At 30.1% G+C, this 19,953-nt stretch overlaps 1 protein-coding gene across 4 annotated transcripts; it reads right to left on the reverse strand.

The window, feature by feature from the left end:
- Window positions 1-2,094: 2,094 nt before the first annotated feature.
- On the reverse strand, window positions 2,095-18,863 carry LOC123296736 (dynactin subunit 1). 4 transcript variants are annotated; one of them, XM_044878351.1, is made up of 12 exons: window positions 18,524-18,863; window positions 18,315-18,460; window positions 16,555-16,584; window positions 13,382-13,459; window positions 7,732-8,435; window positions 7,242-7,495; window positions 6,562-7,072; window positions 6,310-6,500; window positions 5,680-6,250; window positions 5,140-5,342; window positions 3,865-4,779; window positions 2,095-3,752 (listed from the first exon to the last, which is right to left on the reverse strand). In XM_044878351.1, the coding sequence occupies exons 1-12, from the start codon at window positions 18,698-18,700 to the stop codon at window positions 3,606-3,608; spliced, it is 3,927 nt and encodes a 1,308-aa protein (XP_044734286.1). In that variant the 5' UTR covers window positions 18,701-18,863; the 3' UTR covers window positions 2,095-3,605. The 4 variants fall into 4 exon arrangements, with proteins under 4 accessions (XP_044734286.1, XP_044734305.1, XP_044734295.1 ...); XM_044878370.1 differs by lacking the exon at window positions 13,382-13,459; XM_044878360.1 differs by lacking the exon at window positions 13,382-13,459 and having other exon boundaries at window positions 7,732-8,462.
- Window positions 18,864-19,953: the final 1,090 nt, after the last annotated feature.

The following is a 19,953-nucleotide window of genomic DNA, read 5'->3' on the forward strand; positions in this document are numbered from 1 at the left end:
TGATTTTTCAGTTTATAAATTTTAGCCACTAAAAAATACAATTCAAACATTGTTATTTTTGAACAATTTAAACTATTTGCGCATTATAAATATTTTTTACAAATGCGCAATCGATTCAGTTTAACACTCTTAACGGGAAAGGAAGGTTTGGAAGAACAATGGCCGACCTCTCATTGATAGCAGGTATTCCGTTCACTCTAAACAATCAAGGGATGTTAAAAATTTTTCCGTTAAGCGCATCCAATGTCGCCAGATTTAAGTAGCCATTTACACCTATATTCTGAATTTTTTTTTTTTGCCTCTTAACTACGCACACCTATTAGTACAATATTTTGGACATTTTTTATTTTTATTTTTTTGAACAAAGTACCCATTATATAAAATAGATATTTTGTAAATATTTTGTTAAGTTGTCATGACTTATTGTAATGTGATAAAATGCGTCGAGCAATTTTAACAGAAAAAGTTAAAGGACATAATACATTCTGCCCTTTTGAATACTCAAATCTGGAAATAGTTCTCTCTGAATGCAGAATGCAAAATTTTATACATGTTACAGACAGTTTTGAACAAAAGTTGTTTGTTCTAGAAATTTTTCTTATATTCTTTACCAGTAATATTTCAGTTACGTTAATCTCCTGCACAATGTAACACCTTCGACCGAATAAAATTTCGTATTCTGCATTAAGAACTATTTCTATTTTGAATATTCCAAAAGACAGACTGGTGTTCTGCCATTCAATTATTTCTGTTAAAATAGCTCGGCCTAAAAGAAAAACAAATTTTAATTTGTATTATATTATTATAAATATATTGTTAATAACCGATTGTTTTTATACATGAATAAATAAAAATTTCTTTGAATTATGCGTTATACTGTATTTGTTTTTTTTAAGTTTGAAATCCAAATTATTTTTATTTGTCCTAATTAAATTTAGAAGATACCTCAAAATTTGAACGTTAAATATTCAAAGGATTTTGTTTTTAGGTGCTAATCATCATTAATATACATTTTTATAATTTTATCCAAATTTGAAACAAAATTTTTGTTATTTTTAACTTCCCGTAGAAAGTTTTTGTAATGGGTCCAAAAATCCAAATGGAAATTTTCAACATAGCTTTACGTTTCATGGTTAAGGCAATGTATCAACAACACTTTTTTTTTCATCCACGATATCTCATGAATGAAAGGTAATAAAGGTTCTAAGATTTGCGCTAATCGTTGCATAACATCAGATGTGCTAAAAAGAGTGACTGGTGCATAGAAATTGGGCCGGAGAGGCTAGTTTAGCCTTTAACGTACACATTTTTGTGAAAATTTTTACTATAACAGTATTTCAGGCAGTTATTAAACGTTATTTTCATCATCTGGGTGTGGACCATAATGATCGTATTTACATGGACATCTTGTTTTCATAATAATTTCAGGTTAAGCATATTCCCTGATACATACACTGGAATTTTACTATTGTTCTAGTGATAAAAAGAGTATATTGTAGACCGTAAAGTAAAAATAATCTTGTTATGATGATAAAAAATGTCTTTGGGTCTATTGTACTTCAATGAAATTAAACACAAGATATTGATACATAATTTTTTTTTATTCATTTTTAATTAAAAAAATTAACATACCACCATTAATAATTTTATAAATAAAAACAAAATAATTCATTTATATACACAGATTTTATCATATAGGGTGGTGCAAAAGCTACCCACACATTAAAAATTATAAATTATTTAAACAGTTTATTAATTTTAATATTTGGACCTAAGAATATGAAAGAAATGTAGAAAATTATTCCAATGTGTTAAATATTTGCGTGAATTCTTCGTCACCCTATATTATTTATAAATCATGATAATCTTTTTTTGGTTTTTAAATTAAAACTATTAAATATTTAGCAAACACAAAAATTAAAATATATTTGAAGTACAAAGTATTGCATACAACTTTTATTTTCAGATGATTGACATTATTTAGACAATATATTATCACATTTAAAAAGGCATTATTTTTTTTAATGCAGACTATAAAATAAATCTCTTTTTCGAAAAATAAGCTAAATTAATAATTACAATGTTAATAAATTAGAACAAATTAATTAAATCGAATTAATTTTAACTCCTTAGATCATGAATGTTGTGCTTTGATGAATTGATGAATTCGTAAAAAAATTATTCAATTCTAATCGATATTTTTAAAATTTGTTTTTAAATTTTTTCCTAAGAGAATATTTAGCCCTTTTTAAGCGAAGAATTCCGCCAGTTTGTAAATTAGAAAACTTCAGATTATGCTTGTCATCAGTTAGGCGACCTCCCCCCCCCCTTTAATATTCGCACATTTCATTATGCAATAACGGGGTTTATAATTTCACATGCCATGCCTTATGCTAGAGAACTTTGCTCTATACATGTGCACTTAAATCTGGTTCCCACAACGCTCTTTAACTTTTAAGAAACCAAAAGCTGTCTTTTTTACAAGCTATTATTCACAGTAATAACTAATTGTAACTCCATTGACGAAAGGATTTGATAGAAGAACTATTACTAACATAAGAAAGTTAAATCATTTTTCTCTGTTTCTATTTCCGATTTTTTCGTGGCATCATACGATATTCTGTAAAATAAACTTGAAGAAACGTAATAATAATGTAATAAAATGTAACTTGAAGTAACAGAAAGATTTCAAATTTGCGAAAATGATTCAAAATGTCTTCACAGGTTACTATTATCCGATTTTCTTACAATAACAATTGAAAAGGCATAAAAATGACCTGCTAATTGACATTTTGAGTCACTATATCAAATTTCGAAACATGAGTTTTCTAATCGGTTCATATTTCAAAATTTTCCAAACACTGTTCGTTTGGCTTAGACCACCGAAATTTTTGAAATTTAATAAAATAATTTCTGCTCAGGATACAGTTCTTTGATTTTCATATAATAAAACTTGAAAAAGCGTAACAGTGCCTGCTGCTACCTAATATTTTAAATCATTTTGTTTAACTTCATGGTTAATTTTTCGAAAATTTGACAGGGACTACAAAAATTTAAAAGAATTATCAATCAGCACAACACAGCACTTGTTATATGTAGACATTAGCTGCCAAATTTTATTGTATTTAATTATTGAATAATAATTAAAGAGTTTATAAATGGGTTTGAACGGCACGGTAAAAACGACCCCGTTCTCTCTAGTTATATTTATATCCGTTAAATATTTTTTTCTGTGGTAAAAAACAAATTGGTAATACATGGGGGTGCAAAATTTACAGAAAGTAAAATTTAGTTGATTATATAGAAGTTAAAAAATAGTTGTTCCCTTTAATATCCCTTTAAAACGGCCACAACTTCCAAAAATCAGTTTCAAATGTCTTTTGTATTCTTCGATGAATAATTAAAAACGTATGCAAAAATATCAATTAGAATTAAAATTTCGAATTTAGTTTTAAAAAAATATTTCCAGATACACATTATAAATCTAGGATTTTTCAATTTTTTGTATGTTAATAATTTCATTAGCTATAAATATAATTCAGTCATAGATCAATTTAATTGATATATGAAATATTGTTTAAAAAAGCGCTAAATAAAATTATTTTTTAAACTTCAAATTGTTTTTGGATTGTATGTAATTGTTGAGGAGTAACGAGCAAAGGCACAACCGCTGATTTTGGTTGAATTAAATCAACTTTATGTATTGGAATAATTATTTCTGCTACTGATATTGGTTTTGTTTCATTTAGTGCCTAGAGAAGAAAATAATAAATTATTTTTATGAAATCAACAATTGGGATTTGATAAAAGTTAAAAAGTTGTAAAAGTAAAAATTAAGTCAAGAATAATTAAGATTCCACCTACCTTCGACATTTCATTTGATGGAAATTCGGTAAAATCAGCTTCAATCTTTCCACCATTTTTCCGTTTCACTTTTTCACTAACAATTTTATTAAATATATTATTCGCTCGTACAGTTAAATCTTCTATACGTTTACGTTCCTGCCACAAATGATTAATGGGTGCATCAGCATTTAATAGTGGAAGTTCACCAGGTTTTCGCTTCGTTAAATCGACAACCTTTGGTGTAGCTAACGTATGCAATAGATCTTTCTTCAATTCGTTTAATTCTTGTTGTAAGCGATCCAATGTTTGATCTTGCGCTTTATTAGTCACTGGGAATGGTGGTAGAGCTTTTAATTGTTCTTTAAGGAATGCAGATTGATATTTACGACGCTCTTGTGTTTCATGTTTCAAAGCGTGCGTTAAACTCTTGATTTCTTGTAATAAGAGTGGTGAGTCTTTAATAACCACGGGTAAACTTGCTCCAGAACCAGTAATTGTAGCTGGTGTTGTACCGATTGCAGCTCGACCACTTGTTGGACTACGTGTCATTTCTAACTGTGCTTTCTTCCTATAAACTTCTACTTTCTCTTTTAACATTCCTTTTTCATTTTCTAGTGAATCGATATCAGCCTGTAAGTGATCCATTGTTTCTTCGAATTCTTTCTCCTTACGTTTAAGTGCATTTTGTGCTTCGTCTAATTTACGTTGTAATTTATCAACGGTAAATTCATAATCTTTATTAACGTTACCAAGTTTCTTTTCAGCTAATTCTTTACGTATTATCATTTCTGACAGTTCTTCATGCTTTTGTTTCGCTACTCTCTTCAATTCCTTAATATCAGCTTCACGATTTTCTAATTTACTGGTTAATGTTTTCGTTTCTTCTAATTCTTTCTTCACTGCTTGCGCTCGTAATATGACCGGTCGTGTAGGCTATAAAAAAAAGGGTCTAATATTAGAAATAAAAATTTCACGTTAGAGTTTTTTTTATTGCTTTTTTAATTTACCATTCGATGATATATTATTGCGAGCGAAAGTGTTCTTTAAAAAGGGCACAAATAGTAAGAAGAATTTTTCGAAACTGAAATAGCTAGGATGAAAGTTTATTTTTTTCGGTAGACGAAAGACTTGTATTGGCAGGAATACTTTTCATGGTACAACAGGAAAAGAAACAACTCTTTTTAAAATATGCCACGAACAGTTCATGAATAACACTTTGCAACAAATGATTCGAGAAGAAAAAGTTGGATCGAAATAAGTTCCATAACTTAAAAAAATTTGCTTAATTTTTACCTTTTCTGTGTTGAGTGTTCCAATATTAATATCATATTCGTTATCCAAAAGAGTTTGGCCAATTTGAGTTAATTCGGTTAAGATTAAAGCTAAGGAATTTTTCAAACTTTGTACTGGTCCCAAATCATCTTGTTCGTAGATTTTGTCACTAGCAGTTGCAGCAATTTCCTTCAATTTAGCTGGACTTAACGACATATCAGCATCTAAAAAAAATATTCGAATGATCAATAGAAGAAATATAAAACCAATTAAGATGAAGACTAGAAGAGCAATGGATTCATACATCAAAATATTCAGCAAGATTTCGTTTTTTTTTTTTTTAATGATAAAAGAATCAAAATTGTAATACCAGTTATTCCCAGAATAGAAGTCGTGATTTAGACTAAAAATGAGAGTTCTTTTATTCCTGTAGGGCAATCCCGTAGCTGATTGTTCATTCTGATATAAAAGCTCTAAAGCACTTAAATTGAGAATGCTAGTTTGTATTTCTAATATTTTTACGCATCAATACCTCTAGTTTTCAAAATACTAGAAACTTACCACCATTAGCCAAGATTTGTTGAATAGCAGCTTTAATAATCTCCTGTAACGTACGTGTCACTTTACCAGCATGTACACAACATGCATTTAAATTATTAGAAATTTCATTTTTAAATCCTAAATTCGTGATATTTGTATCGGGTGGTATACGACGTCTAATTAATTTCAATTGTTGTTGCAATTGTTCTGCAGTTGTTATGATATGTTGTGCTAATAAACCCATATCACCAATATCTGGAGCTGTTGGCGATAACGCGCGTAGTGCTGTTGCATCAACAGTAATACTATCTAAAGCGGAACTGAGAGCTTTTACACTATCCAATATTAGTTGATTATGATTTAATTGTCCATCATCGTTCAACAACAATGGATACATTGTATTAAAGTAATTAATACAACGTTCTAAACCTTCTGTCGGTACATTTTCATCTAATTGATCACGTTTTAATAAATCAATTAAATTATCGATTGATTTCTCTTGAGCAGCCATTTCTGGGAATGTTCCACCGACTTTAAGTAATGTTGTAGGTTTACACGTGTTCAATGCAAACAAATATTTGTGCAGTACAGCCTGTAACAAAATTAGAAAAACATAATGATAATAAAATAAACAATATTTCAAAAACTTACCTGTAAAGTATGTAAAAAGAAGGCCAAACGTGATCGGAAAGTAAATTGACCAATTGTATGTCCACGAATAAGCCCTTCACGATCAATTTTATCAATTGGTGGAAATTTATCACGTGTTTGTGACAACAATATTTCGCTTTTCCATAACAAACGTGGTAACATCAACAGAGTCAATATTGCATCATGATCCCCTAAAAATGACATATTATACATATACAATTTAAAAAATTCTATGAAAAAGTTATAACATACCTCCTCTTGCCATAAATGTATCCGGCATGTAAGCGGAAAGATATTGAACATGTTCTGTAGCTTGTTGCGTCTCAATTTGTCTTAATTCCAAATCAATTGCCTTAGTATGTGCTTTTGTTTCCGCAAACATTTTCTTGAAGTCCAATACTTCAAGTGCTGAGACCGGTTTATTTGATTCTGTTTCCAAACGATGTTGTAAATCTTGTAATTGTTGCTGTAATTTTTGGACCAATTCACGGAATTTATTAATTGTATGCTCACGATCGGTAATTATTTCGTAGGCAGCTTCTTTTTCACGAATTGCCTCACGTGTTGCAGCATGTGCTAGATCAAGCTCTTCACGTAAGTCTTGTTCGAGTTCGGCATTACTTTCAACCAATTGTTCATTCATATCTTGTAATGCTTCCAAATCGGCTAATTCTTCTTCTAAATGTTTTACTCGATCTTCTAATGCCATTTTTCGATCACCCAGCTGTTCAATCATTTCTTCAGCACCTAAAGCGGCGTCAACCTAAAATTAAAAAAACATTTAACGTTTTCTGAAATTTTGACCCTGTGCCAAGGTACATTGAAACACAAGGGAACAAAATAGCAAATAGCATTACAAGAAATGAGAACCTTTATGTATTTTTGTGGCTTTTAGTCTAGGAAACTTCGAAAAAATTTCTTCGGAAAATTACCTGCTCTTGCAAATCAGCAATTTGTTGTTCCATTTCCTCAACACGAGTACTCAACTTTTCTTTTGTTCGTCCCAATTCAGCAATTTCCGACTTTTTCTGATCCATGTCTTTCATTAATTTTTGATATTCATGTTTTTCATGTGCAGCCAAATCACGCATTCGAACTAAAGTCTCTCGAAGTCGAGCATTTTGTTGTTCCAATTGTTTAACTTCGTAAGAATTAGTTACATCACCCTCTTTAATTGTACCACTCTCTAAGAAAATTTCAAAAAAAAAATAAGTACACAAAGGACTTTTAACAAATTGTATTTATTTCAAAAAGAAGTTATTTTTCTTATGTTTTTTTAGATAATTCAAAATTCTTCTCACACATGTTTCGCTCCCAAACAGGAACTTGAACCCTGGATCGTTAAGATATCTTAATTTTCAAATTCGGAAATCCAAGACAAAAAAATAGTCAATAATGATTAAAATTAAATCTAAATTTTACCTCTATTTTGCATTTCAGTTTTCATAATTTCTAAATCTAAAGTTAATTCCTCAATTCTTTCACGTGCAGTTTCCAATTCAATTTGTAAAGTTTCAGCTTTTTCTTCAGCCATTTCTTTATCCAAAGTTGCCATTTCAATAGTTTCTGTTAAATCAGCCATTTCTTCAGCATGTTGTTCGCGTGCTTCAATAGCTTCTCGCGCCTCTTGTTTAGCACGCTGTAATTCGCGTTGTAAACTTGCTTTCGATTCCATAATTTTTGTTTTAAACTCAATCAATTGTTCTAATTGCAATCGTGTTTTATCATAATCTTTTAATTTTTCTTTATCCTCAGCCCGTTTTATTTTTAGCGTTTCTAATTTCTCCGTTAAATCACGCACTTGCGAGCGTAAATTATCGACTTCTTGTTGATATTGTAAATTTGTAAACTTCTCTTCAACAGTTGAACTTGCAGACATTCCTGGTGAAATAATCGATTGCCCAGGTGTAAATTGTGGTTTTAATGTTTCCACAAAACCAGTTTCAACAAATGACGCACGTTTCGGTATTGGTATTTCACTTAAGCTTGAAGTCATCGTTGGTGTATTATCGATAATGCTATCGTTACGTTCAACCATTGGTGATGCCAAATGTGATCGACTTCCAGCTAATGATTGTCGACTTCCAGCTAACGATTGTCGACTACCAGTTAACGATATTCTTGAGCTACGAGGACCAATTTTTTTTCTAAATCTTGGCAATATTTCAATCATTAATGGAGCGAAACGATACACTTTTTGTTGGTAAAAATTGGTATTATTTACAAACAAAAATCATGCATATAGAATTTTCCGAAAGCTTTAAAGTATACATGTGCATGTTTTCCGGAAGAATTTCGAAAAATATTACCAATATTTATATCAGAACGCTCCTTTATCTTGAAATAAAACTATTGTTTATTTATTTGTTACGTTTTCGATTTTCACCTTACACTTAAACATTTTGTATGAGTTGAATATATTTGAATCTTTTTATTTGGAAGAATATTCCATTGCTTTTGTATGATATAATACCAGATAAATATAAATGGCAACCGCAATTTCATTGGGCAGCACTTATGTGTAAAATTATTTTAGATATCTCATATACAAGTTATTGAATTAAAGTTTAAAGTTCGGACAGTCTTAATGAAAAACCCAATATAATTTTTAATTGCATGTGTAACAACTACTGTTGAAAATTCTTTATACATTAATTCTCAATTTGAGAAAAAGTTTTAAGAATCAAACTTGGATAAAGAACTAAACTCGAATGAGTTTGTGCTAGTTTTGTACAATTTTTCTATTATTTTTAATCTAAAAGCTTTATACAATACCAAAGCTTAACTACATTGCTTTTTGCCATCCAAATTGAGTTCTAACTTTTACTCAATACGTTCAAATATCTGTAAAGAATTTTATCAATGTGACTTAATTTATTTTATTTAAGCTACCAAAAGATTAGATGCAAATTTTTAAAGATTACAAATTCTAAATTTTAATATGTTACAAATTGCAAATTCTATACAATTTATTAGATTTTGTTTCTCAAAAAGATCTTCAGGATATACACTCAAAGATAAAATTAACCGATGGCTCTTCATTTTCAAATTTTTGATAGACTGTAACTTCAGAGTTTGAAATTTCAGCCTATCAAAAATCACGAAGCAAATTTGCAAATGTAGAGTGAACGGTTAATTTTAATGGAAATGCCATTAAGATATTTGAAATCCCGAACTTAAGACGAATTACATTGATTTGTTGACTATTTTACCACATCGTTTACTGAACACGCGGTATGTATGACGAAAACATAACATATAAATAAACATTAAATATTAAAACACTAAGAAAATGAATATGCTTTTTCATGCATCTTTTACCTTTTTTTATATATATAATACTTTATTATCAAGTAAATTTCACATAAACTGAACATCTAACTAAATCAATAATTAAAATACCCAAACTACAACACTATAATATTCAGTTTACGTGAAATAAAAATTTTAAGTAATGATTTTATATCAAGCTTCAAAGTTCTCTAATCGATAGACATGTCGATTGGAACGGATGTTATTTACGAACATGTTTGAAAAACTAATTACAATGCGAAAGGAATTTGATTTATACCAGATGTACCTTCTAAATAGTGTAGACAACGCTCTATCATGTATACTTCTAAATAAGTCGATATAGCTACACTTACTCTATTGCAAAGTTACTTCGCTTGCGAGTTAGTATTACAAGTTCAAAGGACCCCGGACACAATACATTGATTTTTGATTTCGGTTAATTAAGGTCGTTTTCATCATGCTGATTTAAAGTTTTTATGGACTCAACTCTCAAAAACCTTTCCCTTCCGAGCTACGGTCCTTCAAAGGTTATGCCTACAGGAGATATTGATTTTTGGTTTCGGATAAAAAATTTTGAAAACTCTGGATTAAGGTAGTTTTGATCATGTTGACCAAAAGTTCTTATGGACTCAAACTCTCAAATGGATTTCAAAATTTGTACTTTAAGATCGCCTAGCTACTAAACGAACCAACTTTGTACAAAGGTAAGTTTAGCTAATTCGATTTATTTTGAGCTTTACTATATCTGGTAGAGCGTTGTACACACTATTCAGGGCACCCCGTATATTTTATTAATCTCAAAAAAGTTAGTAAAAAGTTATCAATTTTTATTTTTTATTTAATAAAATGAATTTTGTGACAAAGTGGATTTAAGGACATTTTGTTAGTACTTATAACTAAAATTCATACTTTCGGAGAGTGTCTTTTGTCTAATAAAATAGGGGTATCGAAATATTTTCACAAAATTTCTTTTTCCGTATAATTTGCTACATTCCAAGAAACTTTTCTATATTAATTGACAAGGTTTTGTAATAGAAAAAAACCACGATTTACTGTTTAAATAAAAACATCCAACCGGAGCCTTATTGAAAAAATAAAAATAATTATTTTAAATTTAATTTTACCCTGAAATTAAACAATTTTTTTAAATCGGCCTAACCTAGCTTTCATACCCTATTTTACTCTTTAATTAAAAGATTCTTTCATGTTTCTAACTTCAAAAAAAACGGGATTCCCTAACAAAAGTTCATAAATTCATTTACTGTTTTACCTTCTTTCCTTAGAAGATAAAAATAAGATAGACCATCTTTAATTTCCGACCAAAAGCCTAAATATTAATATCCATGGTATTAACTACAAAAAAACAAGGAATTTCCATGCAAGCTTACGTCCATTTTCATATTTCTAACTTCTAAAACATCAGTACCACAATAGAAACTTTCACCACCTATTTTACCTTCATTAAGGGAATCAAGTCCCTTACAAAGAAAAACGTTCAAAACGTTTCCAAGTGAATGTTTATACAAGATGCAGCAGAAAATCGATTATGACGAGCGAATTATCGATTATGATATTCCAAATTCCAAGAATTTCGAACGATTTGTGATTAGTGGTATTCAGATTGCTTTATAAGGAAGAATCAGATAATATTAATTCGGGTTATTTGTCACATAATGATAGTAATCGGTAAAAAACAACAGATGAACTTTCTACTCCAATAACGTCTCTAATTTCCCACAATAAACAAAATTTTAATAGACGGTCTTTCAAATAAGAGACTACTCCACACTATTTCAATCACCCTGCTATTTGGTAATAAATACAAATCAGGAAGTTTTCATGCTGTGCCTTATATTAAAAAATCAATTTTCTAGCCCTAGGGTTTTTGACGTGTTTCCGTCAATCGGGACATTACCCTACTGCATAGATTGCAACATTCCTCGTTATACTCACTTAATTACTTTTGTCGTATGGTTAAAACTTTTCCAAGATTTATATACAAATTTCCAGCAAGACAAAAAGAAATTTTTTAAAAATGCGATACCCCTATCTTTTCTGAAACGATTTCAAAATAGATTATTTAAAGATGTTTGAAATGTTCCTAAACTTAAACAAGTTATATTGCCAGTAAGTGATAACTTGGAAAAATAAAATGTCCTTAACACCATTCTTCATAAACCTCTTCGTGATTATCAACCTTTTTATTTTAATCGTGCCAATATATCGAGTATAACTTAAAAGTGTAAATAAGCTTCAAAAACGATTCTTTGGATTATTTTATCAAGAACAATATCTTAAATGTTGTTTACAGAGTTCGAACCGGAGGCTCAAACCAGTAGAATTACATTCGTAATTTCAAAAATTTTTTCGTAATTCAGTAACTTTGTCTGTTAGTATTAAACCTAAAATAAACGCGTACAACCAACAGGATTTTTCTTGCTTAACAAGTCGAAAAACCCTGGTCTAAGTCACACAGTGGCTTATCATTTGCTTCAAAGTTTGAAATTTCTATCCACATCGAAGTAAATTCATCCCAGGACAGTCGATAAATAATCTAAAAGTATCTCCAAAATATACAAAATTCGAAAAAAATTATAGATAACTAATTTAAACAACATAAAATTCTCGAGAAAAATTATCCTTACAAAATGTATAATTTAGCTATAACTATACACAGTGCCGGATTAACCCATGCCGAGGCCCCTAGACAATGCAATTCTTCAGATGGCGCCGTTTTTTTAAGTCTTCGTAAATTACCTTGGAGCCTCCCTTGTGTGCGGCCCTTCTCATAAAAATTTATCTTTTATCTGGGCGCCCCCTTGTAGGACCTTTCTCGTACAAATTTAAACTTTTATATTGACTTTTTCCCGGGGCAAATTAGCAGTCGCTAATCCGCCTAATGGTTTATCCGCCACTGATTGTATGGTTGCCGCTTAGAAATATGCTTTCATAAATATATCTCAAGAATGCAAAATCATACGACTATGAAAAGCACATCAAATTAGAGGGGAAAAAATATCTCTTTAAATAACACAACGGTTTTCATAATGTGACTTTTAATTTTTTTTCCTTTTACAACTTAGCTTGAATTTCCGATTACTATAAAAACACTTCTAACCTAGTAGCATACCTTTAAGTTTACTTTTTTACCCTTAAAATGAGCTCTGGTAGAGCCTAAAAGATCCAAGAATAACAACTTTACACACCTACAAATATTGTGTATTGAAACGAAATATAAAGTGTCGCTTTTTTCTTTTTTTTTTTGTTTAGTATAGATAAAAAGAATCCAAAGAATCATTTTTTCTATCTTACGATCATTAAGTTTCACCCTGTATATTTTATGATACATCTAAAATCTACTTTTGAAAATAAATGATATGCGTTGTTCATAATTTGCTACGAATTTTTATTTGTATAAAAAAAATGCCCAATCAAAAAATGTGGTGGTAATGATATGAATCCAAAAAAAAAAAGAATCCGGGAGCTCGAAATTTAAAGTTACCATTTAGTAGATTTAAGAAAAATTTATGGTGCCTAAGGTTTACTTAAAATGCAAGAAAAAAGACTGATATGAAAGATTTTTAAACTCACCAAAAGAATTTTTTTCGGAGTTTTTTTACATTTCATACCATCTTTATTTACATGTATTTTAGATTCTCTTAAAACCCCGCAAAGTTTTCTTAAATCTATATAAGTATGTTTCATATCACGAGCTCTCGATCTAACAAATTATTTATTATAATTAATTAATTGCCAATTATTTTAAACGAATTTTTACCTGGAATTTAATTTTAATGTAGTTGGTTTAGGTTTTATTTGTTGATCCAAGGAAGCTTTCCGTTTAACATTTATTAAACTTTAAGCCGCAAAATGAATTAAGTAGGAAATATCCAATCAGTAAAAGGGCAAAATTTTGAGAAAAATTCAAAAAACAGTATATTTAATTTTTTATTTTAATTAAACATTGAAAAATTGTTATTTTAAAAATTTATGCTTAAGATTTTCGAAAGCTCTAATTAAAGCAAAGTTTAATTCCACTAAACAGCTTTTTTTTAAATCAGTGTTTGTACAATTTTTGGATAAAGTTTATGTATACCTTTAAATAAGCGCTTTTTTTTACAAAGAATGCATTTATTTTGTTTAATAATTTTAAACTATTTAGAGGAAAAATTTATATTACGGAGATATTTTTATTATTTTTGACTAGTTCGTTTGGGAAGGACAGTTACGTTCTTTCCCTTTCTCAAGCTTAACCAAAAAACTAAATCATCACACTTATGAAAAATGTTCATTAGTCAGGTTATTCACTAGTTTACAGTGTATTTGTTGCCGGGAAAATTTTTGCTGTTGTTGGCTACACATGGCGTGCTAAGCTCAAATATATAATTAGAATCTTTCGATCAGCTCTAGTTTTTGAATTTCAGGTATCTACGTTATCAACGAACAAAAGTCGGTTGCTTTTTGACCTCGAATTCATGATCGCTGATCCCAAATACCACCGAAAGAAAATTTTCGAAGTGAAATTTTGAATTAAAATTTTTTTATATCTATCACTTCTAAGGATGGTTTTAATGGGGTTGCTACCATCTTCAGTTGCTTTTCAACCTCCAATTCATGATCAGTGACTCCGAAAACCCCAAAGGACGATTTTCTAGTAAAATTTTTTTTTAATTTTTTTATCATTCTCAATTCTAGGTGTGGTTTTAATGGAATTGCAATCATCTTCATTTGCTTTTTGACCTCGAATTCATGATCGGCGTTCCCAAAAACCCCCGAGAACCGATTTTCAAAGTTTTTCAAGGTGAAATTTTTAATTAAAAATTTGTTTATTTATACCAATTCTAGGAATGATTTTAATAGGGTTGCAACCATCTTCAGTTGCCTATTGGCACTCGGATTCATAAACAATGACACCAAAAACCCCCATGAGTCGATCGATTGTCGATAATAACAAATATGCAGTCATTATTCATTCAAATTGCTCAATTGCTAAAAAATATGTTTTATAGCTGAAATTTTCATTGTTTTGATGTTTTTCTACTATTTAATAAAAACGGTGCGCAAGCAGAAAAAAATTAAGTGAACAAATAAAGATTTTATAAGTTGCGACCTTTTATCTTCTATCGTTCAATTGTTATAAACAAATTAAGGGTCAAAACTTATCAATTACTTTCTGAGTTTTTCCCTACTCAACAAAAGGTCTTTTCAGTATTTTTTTTATATCAAATGTAACTAAGTATTTATAACAATAAAATAGTAAAAACTTAAACGGTCGCAACTTAAACAACGTATTTTGTTAAAATCTTCATTTTTGTCTCTTAATTTTTTGTTCTACTCACCAAAGTCAAAAAACATCAAAACAATGAAAATTGCAGCGAAAAAACATACATTTTAACAGTTAAGCCGTTTTTATAAAATAATTTTATCACCATCGTATTTAGCGCATTTTTTTTATAAAAATTCTAAATAAACTAGCCTTTTCAATTTTCTGACGAAAATAGATGATTTTGATTCAATACGACTCGCCTAAAAGAAAATAAGCTAATCGTTAACTAATGCAACTTTCGTGTTGTGAATTTTTTCACTCCCTTAAGTTTAAAATTATTAAATTTTCAAATGCATTGAAATAAACGTTATGATTAGTATTTATACTTGGTATATACGAATAAATGGACAATATACGAGAAGTGTAATTAATGTACGTCGAAACAAGCATTTTTGTAGAAGGAACGAACATGTGCCCGGAAACTTTTTTAAACATCAAAAACTTTAAACATCATTTTAATTTTTTATGGAAGTCATTGAATCCTTCGATTAAAATGATTCGAATAAAAATTAATATTGTTATAAAAAAACAAATTGTATCTTTAACGGATTTAAAACAGTTTAGCTTTGACATTAACAGGCTATTAACGATAGAGCAATCCTTGCTTATATCTCAAAAACTGTTATGAGAAACATTATTCCGAGACATCTGAACGCGCGCGTAGTTTTTAACACCGAAATGCTTGATTTGGCATACTCTCCTCTTTGACTATTTTTAAGTATACACCCGGTATAACCAATTAGACTGGGCCAATTAGACCAACAAACATACATTGTAAATGATAAGTACACTTTCAGAAATTTGTTTGTGGCTTAATTATGCTCAGCCTAACAACTTTTTACGAAAATCTATAAGTGGAGCGTTCTGCTTCACACGGCACGGAACGTTTTCGACCGCTTTCGCAGGTTTCAATTTGACAGCTATCAATTTAGCACAAGCTCAATTTAGAGAAGCTGTACTGAAGTTCAAATCCATGAAAATGTCGAAAAAGTGGTTTTCCCGTAGGAATTCCTTCAAATAATAATTATAAACAAACCCTATCCCTACATGCCGAATTTCAGCTCATCTTAACTAAACAGATCCGCTGGGGATCCCCAAAAGTAGCGGGAAGTACATATGAGAAATAAAAAGTAGCGATAAGTACATCTCTAAAACCACATAAATTGTATTCTAGGGGTCATGTAATGGGATTATAACACATCCCCACATCTCAGCTTTGACCTTCGATACATTGTATAAGTCTATATTTAGGGAGGAAATATGATTTCGTCAAATTGAAGACTGTGGCGGAGATCAAAAACTTTTCGAGTCGCATGTAAGACGACGCACATTTATTTGAACTTTCGTAAATAAAAAAATTGTTAGGTTAAGTATAATATTAAGCCACACAACAATTTCTAGGGGTGAAATTATCAAAGACAGCGTATGCTAACAGGCACTGGGGCTCAATGTTAAATTTTAATAAAATTATTATTACACAGAGCGAAGTTTTTATTAATTTTCATTAAATTTTCATAATCAGCCAAGATTTAAGAGAAGTAAATACAAAAATTAATAAACAACAAATTAATTAAAAGAAAATACGGAAGCCTTTTTTTCAAACAAAGATTCAATTAACTACATACCTGTTTGGGGGTTTATTACGTGTGTTGGCGCTAAAATGATAATGCCGCAAACAAAGAATAATACAATTACAATTATAAAAAATATTTCTGTATATTTTTTGATAATAGTTTAGGGCCAAGTGTAATATTTGATAGTCATTTCAGAACGAATATAAATTTGAGAAGTTGCTGTCAAAGCCGGGTTTAACAACTTTTTCTTCAACGGAAATTTTTATAGGCGGAGACTTTCTTTCAGCTGGGGCCTGGATAGTTTTTAATTACGCGAAAAGCTTAAAATTGAGGACAATATTAGGCACACAAAAAACGAGATTTTTCGGCGTTCGACACCCAAGCGGTTTTGATGATCCGTTCGAAACTCGAATGGACTTACTGCGGATTATACTCTTTTGTAAAATTGGATTGAACACGGAATTTTGTGTGCCGTCTATATACGAGATCCGAACGAGTTTCCAGAGTGTTCTTACGGAATATTTGTATAGTTCGGAGAAATTTTTTCTTTTTATAATCCCCGTAACAATACCGACAATACTTCCCGATAACCCGAAAAAAAGAAAACCCATGAAAAGCCGTAGGAATCTTGTGTCACAACTGCACATAAAACTACGCGTTTTCATAACTAGGAAATCACTCCGATATCACGAAATTTTTTTCGAAATTTGGCGTTGCGCTTAAACCGCTAAGCAAACCAATTTTCACGTTGCATATGTTTATTTGTTCCATTATCTTCTTATTGGAATCTCGTCCTCAATTAATATTTATCAATTTTAAGCATGCCGGGCAATTGAAAATTTTCCATACTCCTTGAAAGGGAGGATCCAACTTATGAGCATTTCCATATTGGTAACCTCTCAAATTTTCAACGATTCTGAAATGCCTGTCAAGTACTAAGCCTGGTCTTCGACCTCTAATAGAAAGAAAAGTAATTTTTACTGTTTACTGGATACATAGAAATTCTAAATTTCCATAAAGATAATACCAAAATTTAGGAATTACTTTTGATCTGCTTTGAGCAAGATTAGAAAATAATAGGAAATATTTTTGGGGAAATGGATGTTTGGGGAATCTATTTTTTTTATAGTATTGAGAAAAATGAAAATGTTTTGATAAGGAGATTAGTTACTTCTGTATGTTTGTCATACTTAATAACGATATAGAACACGCAATTAATTAGTGAAGTTTTTTAAGCTTTTCCCGTAGCGGTTTAAAGGCAACCACCGAAACTGCGAAAAAACTCGTCTGAAACAAAAGTATTGATAAAGTTTAAACGGTTTTGTAGCGGTGTAACCGTACAATACGAGATAAGATTATATACAAAAATATTTCTAATTCAGAATGAAATGCAATCTCCCAAATCGTTATCCCTACCCCATAAGTTATGGTTCAGATCGGTAGATAACAATTTTCTTTTCTTAAGAAAATCTGGGCAAAAAATTGCAGAAAATCGAAAACAAATTTTTACATTTCTTACAAACAATTTCGAATATTTCACATTCAAGAATATTGAATAATGAGAAAATTTTCAAGCAGGCTAACATACAAGAAAAAACTATTCTCCTCGAATCACGCACATGCATAGGCATGGGTAATTTCAAACTGTAAATCAAAATGGAATAATGATAAATATGGGATTCTCAATTCAATGGCCTGTCAATACAATTCAAATGCGATAAAACCAACATATTAATTAATTAATCTTAAAATAATTTTAGCAATGATTAAAATGCAATATGGTACTCAAAATAATCAACAATTGAATATACCTGCTGAGACGTGATCGTGGTTTAGGCACATTTGATGTTGAACCACCTTCATCCGGTGTCGTAACTGGTGATTCAATGGGATTGCCATGTTCATCCAGTAATGTTAATTGTGTTTGTTTCAAAAATATTCCACAATTCTCCTCGCACTGTACCAAATTTAAATAATTTATAATCACATTTTCCAACGTGATATTCTTGCAAAATCTTACCTGAAAATATTGTTGACCTTTGACGGTACCATCATTTTTTCCTTTTGGTTCATCCAAAATAACACCAATCCATTTTCCCGATGCAAAAGTTGGAAAGCCAACATATGAAATTGTTCCACGACATTCTTTCGATGGTACTAACACGCGACGACCAATTTTAAATGTGGCCTCACTCATTTTATTTATATTATTTTTAATATCTAATTAAGTAAATATTATTAATTGCAAGTTATTGTTTAAAAAGCTTCCATTTGATTTACAAATTTTATTAAATGTTTGTCTATGTTCTCTATCGGTTTCAATTTTGACGTACAGGTTTTGACATTTGACAACGGTTCAATTCAGTAGAATTCACCCTATGCTTATGAGTAACCAGATGGTAACCAGTGTGCGTTCATTGAATGATATGGATGGCACGAAATAAAAAGACAGAAGTTTTTCTGTGAGTCCTTACTCCCCAGTTTTCTCCACGATCACCTACAGCTTACCTTACTTATATTAATTATTAAAATAGGCGTTACTTAAAAAATTAGTCATAAAATATTAATATTAAAACATTTAACATATTACGTTAAATGTTCGAAATAATTTTCGCTCAAAAACCTTTCCTTTACTATGGTGACTTTTTCCAAATTTCTGTATCGCATATCGGCTTAATACTAGTATTAAACACTTTCAACGAAATTTTTTTCGAACATGATACCACAATCCACATTTTTTCAATAAAAATTGAAGGGATTGGTGACTTAGTTCTAAACCTTCTGATTCTATTTTAAAAAGTACCGAGACTGAACCTTTGGCAGAACCATTTTATGCGTACCTATACGTATTGAACTTTCTTTGCCTTTTAGCTGATGAAAAAAATTACTGTCCACACAATAAAAGTTGATTTACGATCTTTTTATCATGGATATCATGTGACGGCGATTTTACTTTGTTATAAATTTACGTTTACTTTTTTTTTTAAATATTTATGTGTAACTATTCGCTTGTGTGTAACTAATTTCCTTGAAACAGTAAATTTTTTAATACATATATCACATGAAAATAGTTTTTCTCCGCTGTGAATTAGCTTATGTGGAATTTCTGGGCAGTAATTTTTTATTACAAATATTACATGAAATTGAACTTTCTCCGGAATGAAATAAGTTTATGTCGATGTAAATTGCCTATACATCTAAATGCTTTTTTACAAATATCACATGAAAATCATTTTTGTCTAATATGAATAACTTTGTGCTTAACCAAATGGCTTTGAACACTAAATGTTTTGTTACAAATACCTATCGCATGAAAATGGTTTTTCCCCGGTATGAATTCGTTTATGTCAGCGTAATTCGCTTCTAAAAGACTTTTTTACAAATATCACAAAATGCTTTTCCTTAGAGTGAATTCGCTTATGTATAACTACTGTCCGTGATACAGTAAAC

Source organism: Chrysoperla carnea, chromosome 1 (genome assembly GCF_905475395.1).
Source record: "Chrysoperla carnea chromosome 1, inChrCarn1.1, whole genome shotgun sequence".
Classification (NCBI taxonomy): Eukaryota; Metazoa; Arthropoda; class Insecta; order Neuroptera; family Chrysopidae; genus Chrysoperla; species Chrysoperla carnea.